The sequence below is a fragment of the Humulus lupulus genome, chromosome 2 (genome assembly GCF_963169125.1).
Source record: "Humulus lupulus chromosome 2, drHumLupu1.1, whole genome shotgun sequence".
NCBI lineage: Eukaryota > Viridiplantae > Streptophyta > Magnoliopsida > Rosales > Cannabaceae > Humulus > Humulus lupulus.
Window position 1 is genome coordinate 111,878,285 of NC_084794.1, and position 13,595 is coordinate 111,891,879.

The window sequence follows — 13,595 nt, forward strand, 5'->3', positions numbered from 1 at the left end:
TCACACACACACACACACACATATATATATATAAACATATAAACTAGCAACCATTGGCTCTGAAGCCAGTTGTATGATCTTATTTATGTAAGTCTATATGCATGCTCCCTATAACTATATATTCAAAACAATATACATAGTAGAAAGCATAAAATCATACAAGCATGTGAATATTACATAGATACATAAATACACTAATAAAACCATTAGAGTACTTATAAGATGCGTAGCGGAACAATGACTACACTCTTTAGATTCCCTAACCTTTTGTCCTTGTTGAATGCTAGGTATTGCAAGGAATCCAAACCGCTTTGAAACAAGACCACAATCTTCTAAGTCTTTCTCTAAAACAACCTAGTATTTGTGTGGATGAGTCTCAACACATGAGAAGACAATTCCTAGAGAGAAAACCAAGAGAGAGTGGATGGCTATGTATAGAATATTAGGAGTGAATTTTTACATTGTCAAATTCATCTGACCTAATGCATTCTATAACACTAGTATATATAGACAATTAGCTAGGACATAAAATATGTTTAGTTTCCCATTTTAATTTAATTATTTAATAATAATAGTTAATTAAATACTTGTCAAAATTAACCAAATTATAATTTTGACATTTATTTAATTCATTTTATTAATATTAATACTAATTTATCAATATTAACAAAATGATCCAAATTGGCTATAATACTCTCTTTTTGAGACTTTGCAATAAAATCATCAAAGTTTCTTCTATTTCTTTTATCGCAAAATATCAATAAATAATTTAACATTATTTATTTCCATTGAACTAGTCAATATGATATTTTTATAATTAATAATTAAATTAATTATTTAAGACTACTAGATTCATTTTGATAAGAGATGACATGAAGACTATGGATCCGTGAACTCAAGCTCCAATAAGTTACCGTGAGTTTATTTATAACAAAGAATCTCACTACCTTATTAATTCCTTGTGACTCTACCATAGACTCAGAATTGCACTCTTGAATTCATAGAACGCTTTGCACCAAATATAAATACGTTATCCATTGTTATAACCGTAACAGTCATTCAATCCTCTATAGATGATCTACTAATGAGATGAGTGAAAATTACCGTTTTATCCCTCATTGGTATTTTATCCTTAACTCTCACTAAGTTCCTTGTAAATGATATTTTTATAAATTTAATTACGGAAATGAGTATTCTATCATTTAATACTTAAACCAAGCTATAAGGAAATCATCGTTTCACTTCTTAACACAGAAGCTATAGATTCCATATCTATAATAAATACTCTCACTCAATTATACTAGTGAATCTCCAATATGTAAGTATGAGCTAGTCCGTAGGGTAAAATGGTAACGAACAAATCAAAAGACTTGAATAATACAATTAGCAGAATATTAATCACTCAGAATTAAGATTGAATTGACCTATTGTCAACGTTGTGATATGATTTGACTAGATAATAACGATACTTACTTATCTTGTCAATAATCAATATCGGTCCAGTCCAATGTAACAAAATACATCCGATCTTATCTACTTGGTCAATGTCTTGGATATGACATCGCACCAGATGCGTAAGTAGATCTTATCGTAGATTACCCAATCAGTAAAAATCTAGTGTACTGATTTAATCTTATGACAAAATGCTTTTAAACATATAATTACAATTATAATCCACTGTAATCGAGTCACTATAATTGTAACTATACATATGTTCAAGATTCTATAAACGTTTGTATTAATAATAATTAATCATGTAATAAAACATGTAAATAATGCAATTTGATTGAACAAAATGATTTATACTATTTTATTGATAATGAATGGATTACATAAGAAATGTGGTTTTATAAGGACATATATCCAACAATATTTATGTTAAGATGTACAATCAATTTTAACCACACAATTCAAATTGATATAATTTTATTTAATTTTTTTTTATTACACATTGTTTTTGTGTAATTACTGTGTGTTTTAGTATTACTCATTATGATTTGGTATTGTGACCAAAATTGAATCTTTGATCCTTACACGTCTAGGGTAGTTGGAAGTTGGAATCGGATTGGAGGTTGAGTCTTCTTGTTTTCTAACATTAGTTGCCCACACCACATGAATACATGCATCTTTAACATTTAACCTATTTGGATAAGCAAGAAAGTACACTTCATCAATCTTAGAACTTCCTAAGATATATCCCTAACTAAAATTAGTGAGGTCACAATTCTTAACGAAGAAACCATCATTTTGTTTTCTAATAGAATTTTTTTTAGTATTTTGTATTTATTGTTAAATAGCTAGAAAGTAGATGAATTATTGGTCTCATAGTACAATTTCATGTGATGGTAACACAAGTGGTTCCAAGTGAAAAGAATAAAATTAAAATTTTAAAAAGTAAATTTATATATATTATTAGAAGCCGATGATTGTTGAAATGTTAAATCTAAAATAATATATTTATATATATATGGTACTCACATAAAGTAAAAAACTTGAAAGGATCACTCATAATGTCCTAAAATAATAAAATTTAGCTCAATTCAATTGGCTTGCATTCTGTGTTAAAAAAATTTGAAAATAAAACCCAAAAAGGAAAATAAAAAACAAAATACAGACACCTATTTATTTTGTTCATATAAATGATACTAAAATTAGAAATTAAACTGTTGTCAAGGAATATTGTTTTTTTTTTTAAATGTGTCAAGGAATATTGTTGTGTATGAGATATTAGTATTTGCTTGCATTCAAAAAAGAAAAAGAAAAAACAAAACAAAAAAAGCAACTACAGAAAAGTATTTTCTATATATTATATAAAAATAATAATTTTCTCTGACCTAATATTATAATTCATAATAATGAGATAAGCCAATTACAAAATGTTAATAATATATTAATTAAACAAAACTAAGTCCATTTCTACCCACTACCAAACATATCCCAACCCTAGAACATAAGCCCAAAAAAAAAAATGAAAAAAAAGTTGTGATGCCCATAACGCACCACCGCGCAAAATAGCATCATCCACCATTAAACACTATTAACACACCGTTTACTACAACCCTTCCCAGAAAATTAAAAAATAAAGAAAAAAACCAAACACAATTTTTTTTATTACCAGTAAATTGTCTCCATTTCCGATCGGCTCAATCGACGGAATCTAGAATTCTTTGCCGCCGATTAGCCGGAATTTCTCTCTTATCCGATTCTCTGAAATTCTTGGTTCCCTAAACCCTAGAAAACCTTTACTGTTTGGTACCTCCACTATAAGCACATATATTATTTATATATAGATATATTATATATAAAAAAGAAATGCGTTTTTTCTCTGTCTGTGCTTTAGGTACAGTGAGATTCACAATTAGTTCAGCTTGATTTAGCTCGAGCTCCCAAGTACACGTGGCGATCTGGGTCTTCTTCACCTCCACTTCTGCTCAAGTTTCAGTGAGTATTTTACTATAATTTTTGTGCTGAATCGTTAGTGTGTACTACTTTAGTTTTCTAGTTTTGTTTTTTTGGTTGTCAGGAGTGGAATTTCAGCTTTAATTTTGTAGTTGTTGAGAGATGGGTTTTCGATCTCAGCGCATTATTCTTTGGGGTTTTAGTTGAATGGAATTCGGATCTTAGATTTAGGATATTCAGCTGATTCTTATCTGTTTGGGGATTTTGAAGAATGGACTTGATTTTGATTGTGGATAGTGTTTGGTTGTTGGAAAAATCGAGGAGTATGAAGGAGAATGAAATTCTAGTTGTTTTTCTTCGTTTGCATTTATGTTTTATAAATCTAAATACTATAAAGTTCAAATCTTCGGTTATGATATTACTTTTTTAAAATTCTTCGGTCGATCCTATGGTCAATTAACATAAATCTTTGGTTGAGATTTGGACTCTTTGTTTAGCTGCTGGAACCGAAAACGTAAGATATTGCTTTTCTGCCTTTATTGTCATTGATACGACGACATGGTCAATCACAGTTCTAAGTTTGATTTTTTCTTTTTTTTAAAAAAAAAATATATATATATATATTTTGAAGCATAATACTTGATGCCCATCATATTTGTTTTTCTAATTATTTTGTGGATTTTAATTTGTTACTAATTATTTGCAGAAATGAAAATGTGGGTATGCCTGAGAATTGAGCTTCTTTCGTGGTTAAGCACGTTGTCTTGGTTGTAGCTTACTTTTCAAATTTTTGGTTTTGATGTAATTTGAATTCCTACATGGAAGCAAACAAGGAAGAAGCTCTCAAAGCGAAAGAGATCGCTGAGAAGCGATTTTTTGAGAAAGACTTTGCTGGTGCAAAAAATTATGCGTTAAAGGCCAAGACACTGTGTCCGGGACTGGAGGGTATATCTCAAATGGTCACCACATTTGACGTTTATATTGCTTCTGAGGGTAAATCCAATGGTGAAACAGATTACTATTCTATTCTTGGGTTGAAACCTTTTGCAGATAAAGATGCAGTAAAGAAACAGTACAGGAAGATGGCTGTGATGCTTCATCCTGATAAGAACAAATGTGTGGGAGCTGATGGTGCTTTCAAACTTGTTTCTGAGGCGTGGACCTTGTTGTCAGATAATTCCAAAAAAAAATCTTATGATCACCAGAGAAACAAACAATCCTCCACAGTTGTTAACCAGACAAATTTGTCTTCTGTTCATTCTTCTGGTGTTGTTACAGGTTTTAATAATTGCTCCAACTCCTCTGCATCTCACGTTAGGCTTGACACGTTCTGGACAGTGTGCACTTCATGTAAAGTGCAGTATGAGTATCTTCGGAAGTATGTGAACAAGAGGCTTTCATGTAAAAATTGTCGGGGTGTTTTCATTGCTGTGGAAACAGGGACAGCCCCAGCAAATGGGTCTTTCCCCTATACTCCTTGGTCCTATGTGCCTGGCAATGGTTATGCTGGAAGTCATGGCTATGACGGGGTTACATATGTTCCCTCAAACACAACCTATTTTGCGGGAAACGGGGTCTCGGGTTTTCATTCTGGACATGGATTTGAATATGTTTCCAATGTGTCATTTCAGTGGAGCTCGTTTTCTGGAACTTCTGTTGGAGTTATGGGTCCTACTGGACCATCTTCTGTAGCCCCTGATGCTATTTATCACACCCATGGAAATGTTAACGTAGCTGGAGCGAAGTTAAACACCAAAGCTAATGGAAAACGCTCCATGAAAAATGTTGGGGCTAATGGAAATTTGAATCTGCCCACTGGTGGTTACGATTCATCAGGGTCAAAGGTCAACAAACTTGATAAGAGAAGAAAACTTACAGTGGCTGCCAGTTTCCGTAATGGATATGATGAAACAGTACCACAATCTGATTTGGAAACAAAAATGGAAAATGGGAATGCAAGTAGTGGGCCGGATCATAAACTTTCTAGTCCAGTTGAAGTTCCGAATAAACGATTCTCCGCAGCACCTGCATTTGATGCTAGAAAGTTGTTGATTGAGAAGGCAAGGACAGAAATTCTGAAGAAATTAGAAGAGATTAAGTTGGAGTCGACTGTGGAACCCATAGTTAAGAAGTCAAAAGCACTATCCGAAGTTGGTCAAGCCACGGTAGCTAAAGAAGAAACCAAAAAAGTGGACTCAGATGCTTCTTTTCTCCAACTAAATGGACGTAAAACTGCTCCTCTCTCTATTACGGTACCTGACCCTGATTTCCATGATTTTGACAAAGATAGATCAGAGGAATGCTTCAAGCCAAAACAAATATGGGCTCTGTATGATGAAGAAGATGGTATGCCTCGTTTGTATTGTCTGATACGTGAAGTGATCTCAGTTAAACCCTTTAAGATTCTTATAACTTACTTGAGCTCGAAAACCGACAGTGAATTCGGGTTGGTGAACTGGCTGGATTGTGGATTTACCAAGTCTTGTGGAAATTTCAGGGCGTATAACTCTGATATTGTTGAACAAGTCAACATTTTCTCTCATCTTTTGAGCCGGGAAAAAGCTGGCAGGGGAGGGTGTGTTCGGTTATATCCCAGGAGTGGAGATATTTGGGCTGTGTACAGGAATTGGTCGCCAGATTGGGACAGATCAACTCCAGATGAAGTAAGGCACCAATATGAAATGGTGGAGGTCCTTGATGATTACTCTGAAGAGCTTGGTTGTTGTGTTTCTCCTCTCGTGAAAGTCACAGGATTCAAGACCGTATATGGCAGGAACTCCGACAAGGATGCCATACGATGGATCCCAAGGAGGGAGATGCTGCGCTTTTCTCATCAGGTGCCGTCCTGGTTGCTCAAGGGAGAAGAGAATGATCTGCCAGAAAAACGTTGGGATCTTGACCCAGCCGCAACCCCAGATGATCTGCTTCATGCTGCTGGAGAGGCAGAGGCTTAACACACTAGAAAAGCAGGGGAGCACAATTTACTTGATGGGGAATGTCATTTTAGCATTCTTTAAACAAACTTAGGTTTAACTGTACAAATATGTCACACTTTGGGTAGAGACCATTGCAACATTTAACCGCCGGAAGTGGTTTTAGAGGGTGTCATGTTTTTACTGAGTAAAAACTTATCATTAGATTTTCAAAATTTATTGACTGTTTGTTTACATCTTATCCCCTTTTCAGCTGTTGTAAGTTGTAACAGTTATTTAGTATATCAGATTGCCAAGTCAATCGTGACCTTTAATTTTTGTTTTTCCTTTCCCATGATTATTTTCACTTCAGATTGTTACTATATTATTATTCTATACAAGCTTTGTTGTTAAGATTACCATGAGCTTGACCCTTCTCGGATCTTTCGATTGCCGTGTGGCTTGAGTTGAGATCTGTCATGGCAAAAACTATTTGTCCTGTTTCGGCTCCAGTCTCTGTCAAGTATGTATACTTTCTAGGTCACCAAAGAAAAATCCAGTTATTTTTGTCTTCATCGATTGAATCACAAGTTCATATCTCAAATATGATGATATAGTATGAGATCACCACACTTCATGCATAATATATGCTACTATTTAGTGAAAATCACTTAGTAGTGTATCATTACCTTTTTACTATATGTTGAAAATTCAATGTTGTCTGAACGATTATTATAATACGGTTTCCAATCTGATTCAACCAAAATGCAGAGTAAGCACTGAAACTAGGTGAGCTATTTTATTTTCATTTTGCATCACTAAAATTCTATTTCTTTTTTATATCAAAATATATCTTTATTTTACATCATCAAAACTTTACTTTAATATATTTTATTCATTTTAACTATTTTCTCTCACTTATAATAATATCTATATATTTTATATTTGTAATATTTATCCATATATTATGTCAAATATAATTATACTCTGAGATTAAAAAAAATATAATTATGCTCTATTTTAAATGAATCAAAAGTTATAAAATAAATTAAAATATAAATTAATTAAAAAATATATAAATAATAATATTCATCCTAAATATTGTAATAAAAAATTATAAAAATAATATATTGTTATTTGATAATACCTAAATAATAAAACAATTAATTAATGAGTCATAAAAAATAATATAAGAATACTTAAAATAATATAATATTAAAAGATATATTTATATAATATTGAAAATAAAATATTGTAGAGATTGAGAAAATATTTATATATCTACATAAAAATTGTGTAGATAACAGAAATTCTTGGTTTAACGGTTTTTTTCTGTTATTTTTTAACAGAATATTCTTATATTTAATAGAATATTATTATATTTAAAGGTAGATTGTAAACATGACTTAAACTTAAATAAATAAATAATTAGACAAATTAAAATATGATATTTTTGAGATATTATATCATGATAATTATTTAAAAATAATAAAATCATATATTTTATAACTTAAATAAAATTTAACTAAACTTAATATTATATTAAACATATAATATATAATCTTTTGTTTTCAATGCCAAATTAAAAAACTAGAACAAACATAAACTTAAACAAAAATAAATAAATACATTAAAATATGATATTTTAAAGATATTTTATGATATTTTAAATAATTAAATCATATTTATTTAAAAAATAATAAAAGCATACATATCATTTTTTATCTTATAACTTTGTGTGATAGTTTGTTTTTTATTAAGTAATTGGAGTTCTTTTTCTTCATCAAATTCATCAAAGGACATTGTGAGATACATTAGAAACTAAAAATAGTTAATACATGTATATTTCTGTCTACACTATGACTTTTTCTATTATTATTTTATTTCAATTATTAATTTCTTTTTAAATATTACTGTATTTTATATACATGTCATGTAACCATGTAACTATATATCTATGCCAACGTTGTGTTTAGATGTCATATATGTAGAGATTATTGATATAAATATTTATATATACCATAGAACTATAATTCATTCTATTATATATATATATATATATTTTTAAAAATAGTGAACAATTTTTATTAAAATTATAGACAATGTTTACAACTTTAAAACTAAGCAAACGTGCATTGCACGTTATTTCTACCTAGTATATATTAGATATATGTGTGTCTATATCATTATATATAAAAAATGTATATCTAACAGATTATTGGTTTAATAATTTTTTATATTTTTTTCTGTTAGCTTTAACGAAATATTCTTATATTTAATGGAATATTTTTATATTTAACGGTAGATTGAAAACATAACTTAAACTTAAATAAAAATAAATAAATAAATAAATAATTAAAAAAATTAAAATAAGATATTTTTAAGATATTTTAAAATAATGATGTCATACGTATCATATTTTTACAACTTAAATAAAATTTAATTAAAATTAAATTTAAAATTCATGAATAATAATATTATATTAAATATATAATATCTAATTTTTTTGATGATTTCAATGATAACTTTATTTAAAAATAATAAACTCATACGCATCATATGTATATAACTCATAAAAAAATTTAATTAAATTTATATCAAGTGATTGAAGCTCTTTTTTTTTCATCAAATTCACCAAAGAACATTGCGAGATACATTAGAAACCAAAGATAGTAGATGCAGGTAAACTTCTTTACTTTTATTTTATTCTATTATTATTTTTTATAAAAAATATTATAATTTATACATGTCATATAACCATATAAATATATATATATATCTTCTGTATAAAAAATGTGTAGAAAACGGAAATTATTGGTTTTAACGCTTGTTTCGTTAACTTTAACAGAATATTCTAAATATTTAACGAAATATACTTTTAAAACTAATTAAAAATAGATATTTATAAATTATATTAATATAAATTCAAATTCAAATGTTATAAAATATCATTATTATAATAATATATAATACAAGACTAGATATTTAATAATTATATTATTATAAATTTAAATGTTATAAAATATTATTACGATAATAATATATATTCATAATTTTTTACTAATTATATTAATATGAATTCAAATATTATTATAATAATAATATTTCATACAAGATTATATATTTAATACTTATATTAATACAAATTTAAATATTATAAAATATCATAATAATAATAATAATATATAATACATAATAAAAAATTTTATTAAAAAAATCATTTATGTTTAAAAAAGTTATCATATTATATATATATTTTAAAAATCATAAATAATATTTTGGTTTGATTTTTCATTTAATATGTTTATGTGATTATTTTATATATAATATTATTTATTTATTTGAAATTTATATGATAATGATAAAAATTTAATAAATTTTATAAATAAAACTAAATAAACGTGTTTTGTATTTTGATTATATCTAGTATATATATATATATATATATAAATGTCAATATTATGTTCAAATGTCATAAATATTTATGTATGCTGTAGAGCTATAATTCATTATAATATTTTTTTTAAAAATAGTAAACCAACTTTTATTAAAATTATAGACAATGCTTTATCCTAATTTTTTTAAAATATGTTTATATCATATATTATATATTAAATTTCGTTTATTTATTTTTATGATATTATTTATTTATTTAAAATTTATATGATAATAAAAATAAATATATGTTTGAATAAGAATATTTACAATTTTAAAACTAAATAAACGTGTATTGCACTATCTTTTTACATATTATATATATAAAAGAAAAAGTAGAAAGACACACAGAAAATAAAAATAATAAAATAATATTTACAACATAAATTGTATTCTATAAATCTACAACATGAATATTACTTTGAACTAAAACTTTTGTAGTTCACAACATCAGATGGAGTTGTGATTTTGAGTTATATTTTAGGTTTTTAGCTATAATACATCTTCGAGTGTGAGTACTCTTTAAGTAAAGTAAAAAATATGCACAATCAGTCACCTCAACCAAACATGTTTTGGCTTTTGGAAACATGCTCTTCTTCATGTTGCCAAGTCAAGGACTGCCAACATTAATTTGTGACCGTTTTCCCATTCTATATTTTGTTTGTTTTGCATTTTAAATCTGGGAATGGTCATTACTTTAGAATTTTGATTTCAATGGATGATGAAATTTGTGATTCTTTATCTTGCTCAAAAGAATAATAATTCCATTGAAACTATTTTTTCTTTTTTTATCATCTTTAATTTTTTTCTTGAAAAGAAACGAGTATTGTTATTAACCAAACAATAGAATACCAGCAACGTTTTTGTTCCTTTTCGTTTCTATTACATTCTATTTAAATTCTCACTATTATTCCAATTCCATTGCATAGAGCCAAACATTACCGTAATGTTATAGGAGCTTGCATCTATTAAAAAAAAAATTAATCATTTTATAATATTCAACAAATTCATATACAACTGATGTTCTGCTGTCAATAATTCTGCCAACCTTTATTAATTTACCCCTCGTTTGTATTTCTTTGTCAATTCATCTTCCACTAAACACTAACCTACAAAGTGCTGAGTCTGCACGATCTTTCAGGGGATTTTTCTATAACTCGGCAAGCACCCTCTATTTCCCACTAGTACTACGCTGAAACACATTCTCACTATTTACAAGGCAACATGTAAGCAAAAAATCAATTTTGATAAGTCATTTCTTTCTTTCTCTTGAGATTGTCATGAATCATACCTGGGTCTTCCCAGTTTTAGCTGGCGATCTAAAAAAGAGTAGTTTTCATTTATCAACGAACAATTTCATAATCATTTATCGTATCGGCTAGTGAAGATAATCTTACATTGGCGGAAAAGAGATTCTATCAAATGTAGTTGTCTAATCTATTCCTACTTACACGATGATTTGTTTTCAACTTCCAAGATTGCCATGTCATCGTCCATGATGGCCATATTTGGTGGAGATCAACATCAAAGAAGAAGCAGATTCGTTGGCTATCATGGTAGAGGATGTGCCACTTAAAATATATGGGAAGTATAGGTTTTCGAGATCTAGTTTGTTTTAATAAAGCTCTCCTCGCAAAACGAGTTTATCTTTTATTGATGGATTCTGAGACTTAATTTGCCAAAGTTTATAAAGCCACTGTTCATTAGTTAAGTATAAAAGAATAAATAATATGCTAGAGGTGTAAAGTTTTGAGAAAATTACATACAAGTAGGTGTTTAGATTAATACAATAAGTATTTAAACACTCCTAACAAAAATGGAAGCAATTTGAAAATTTTTGAGGCATAAAATGGGAGTAAAATATTAGGTTGAGTGGAGATCGCATGCCCTTATGCAGAGGCCAAGTAAAAAAAGGGTGAAAATAATATTTTTGAGAGGAGAATAAGACTAGTTATATCATAAAAATACTATGTATTATTTATTTTAAAAAAATTTACCATGTATTTTTTCTTTTGGGCAAATTTATGGTGGGGCCATGACCCCCCACTAACTAATGAGTAGATCTGCCACTGCCCTTAGGTGACCTAGAATGCTGAAGGCTCAGGCGATAGTTTGTCGCCACCTAGTAGGTGACATGTTGCATGACGTCATACGAGTGGTGACGTAAGTGACGACACATAGCCAATTTCTTAAAATTTGGCTAAAATATTTATTTTTTTGAATTAAATCAAGTGGGAATTGCCTAGGACGGGGCTAACACCATTTAAAGGATTTTGGAGGGTTCAAAGGGACTAATCGCACTTTTACACTCTCTCTATCTCTCAAAGATATGAACCATTTTCTTAACGAAATTGCCCACTTAAATAATTCATATTCTTGTTATATCCCAATTCTCATTTCTTCATTGTAGAACCCTCAAGCAAACATCTTAGTAGGTTGGAATAGAGAATTTGGATAGAGTTTCTCAACTTGTTCAAGCCTTTGTTGTGTTATTGTTGTTTTGTTACTTTGGGTTTTTTTTGTTGTAATATTTTCTCCATTGTTGATCATTAATCCTCATCCCCCAACATTTTCTATACAGCTTTATCATCTCTTTATTGTCACTTGGAGCATTCGGGGTGAACACAATAAGGCTAAACATGAATCTCCAGCACGTATTCCTCATGTCTTTGTTGAGTGGGCTTATGCATATTACTCGGAGTAGGTACATGCACAACATCACACTCTACTACAAAAACAATATTTTAGGATACTTTTTAGGACACTCACCTAGATGCGAGCATTAAAAACAACTTCTAGACTTTTTAAGACACTCATTGAGAGTCCTTAAAGAATTTCTTTTAGGACACGCGGTGCGAGCCCTAAAAACTGATGTGTGTCCTAAAAGTTTGAATATTTTTTTAACAAAAGTTCTTGGACATTTTAGGACACTCATTGAGAGTCCTTAAAAAACACATTTTAGGACTCGCAATGAGTGTCCTAAAAACATAAGTGGGTCCTAAAAAACTTGGATATAATTTTTAAGTGATAATATGAGTGGTAACTTTTAAAGGCTCACTTTGTGTGTCCTAAAAGAGTATTAATGGCTCCCAAATTGTGTCCTAAAAACTTTTAAGTAAAAAAAGGACAAAAATTTCTTATCATTTTCGAATTGGGACTATATTAGGGCATCATTTCTCATCAGAACACAAAGGAAGAAGAAAACAAGGAACAACCGCCTCTTTCCCTCTCTCTCCCACCTGTGTCAATACGAGGCCCGATTGCCGCCCTGCCGACATCCACCATCGAAACGCGCCAAACTAGTGGACGCAGAAGGTCGCCGACCTTCGACCCCCGCGAGCCCAGCCCCACACGCGCTGCCCTCCACCGTCTAGAGTCATTCGAAATTGCGGTGGTGCTAAGTATCCCAAACACTTCCGAGTGTTTTCTAACCGCCTCGAGCCACCACGACCCAAACGACCACCACCACTGCAATCCTTGTGCTTTGGGTGTCACAACCCACTAAAGGATCAAACTCAACGGCCATCCGAATTGGAAGTCGACGTTCCCCGGAATCCAAGGAGGTCCAAGAAATTATAGTGCAAATCTGAACATTCTAGGCCTTTTTAAGAAGAACCACCACCACCATGAAGCTCCCCGAGACTTGGGCTTGAAATCCTAGTCATCATTTTCCCGAACCACCACCATGGGGTGGTGGCACTGCCGTCATCGTCGGAGCTCCGGCGGGAGCTTTGGCTACCAATTAATTTTTTAAAAATAAAAAAAACTTTTCAGGATTCGTAATGCGAGCCCTAAAAACATTATTTTAGGGCTCGCAACGCGAGTCCTAAAAAACCTCACTTTTTAAGG

The 13,595-nt window shown here is 30.0% G+C and overlaps 1 protein-coding gene across 1 annotated transcript; it reads left to right on the forward strand.

The window, feature by feature from the left end:
* The first annotated feature begins 2,934 nt into the window (after window positions 1-2,934).
* On the forward strand, window positions 2,935-6,654 carry LOC133818371 (uncharacterized). The gene is made up of 2 exons (XM_062251214.1): window positions 2,935-3,441; window positions 4,106-6,654. The coding sequence occupies exon 2, from the start codon at window positions 4,218-4,220 to the stop codon at window positions 6,351-6,353; it is 2,136 nt and encodes a 711-aa protein (XP_062107198.1). The 5' UTR covers window positions 2,935-3,441; window positions 4,106-4,217; the 3' UTR covers window positions 6,354-6,654.
* Window positions 6,655-13,595: the final 6,941 nt, after the last annotated feature.

What these genes read in the sequence shown, in the direction of transcription:
- LOC133818371 (XM_062251214.1), top strand. Translation starts at nt 4,218, where the DNA reads ATGGAAGCAAACAAGGAAGAAGCTCTCAAAGCGAAAGAGATCGCTGAG.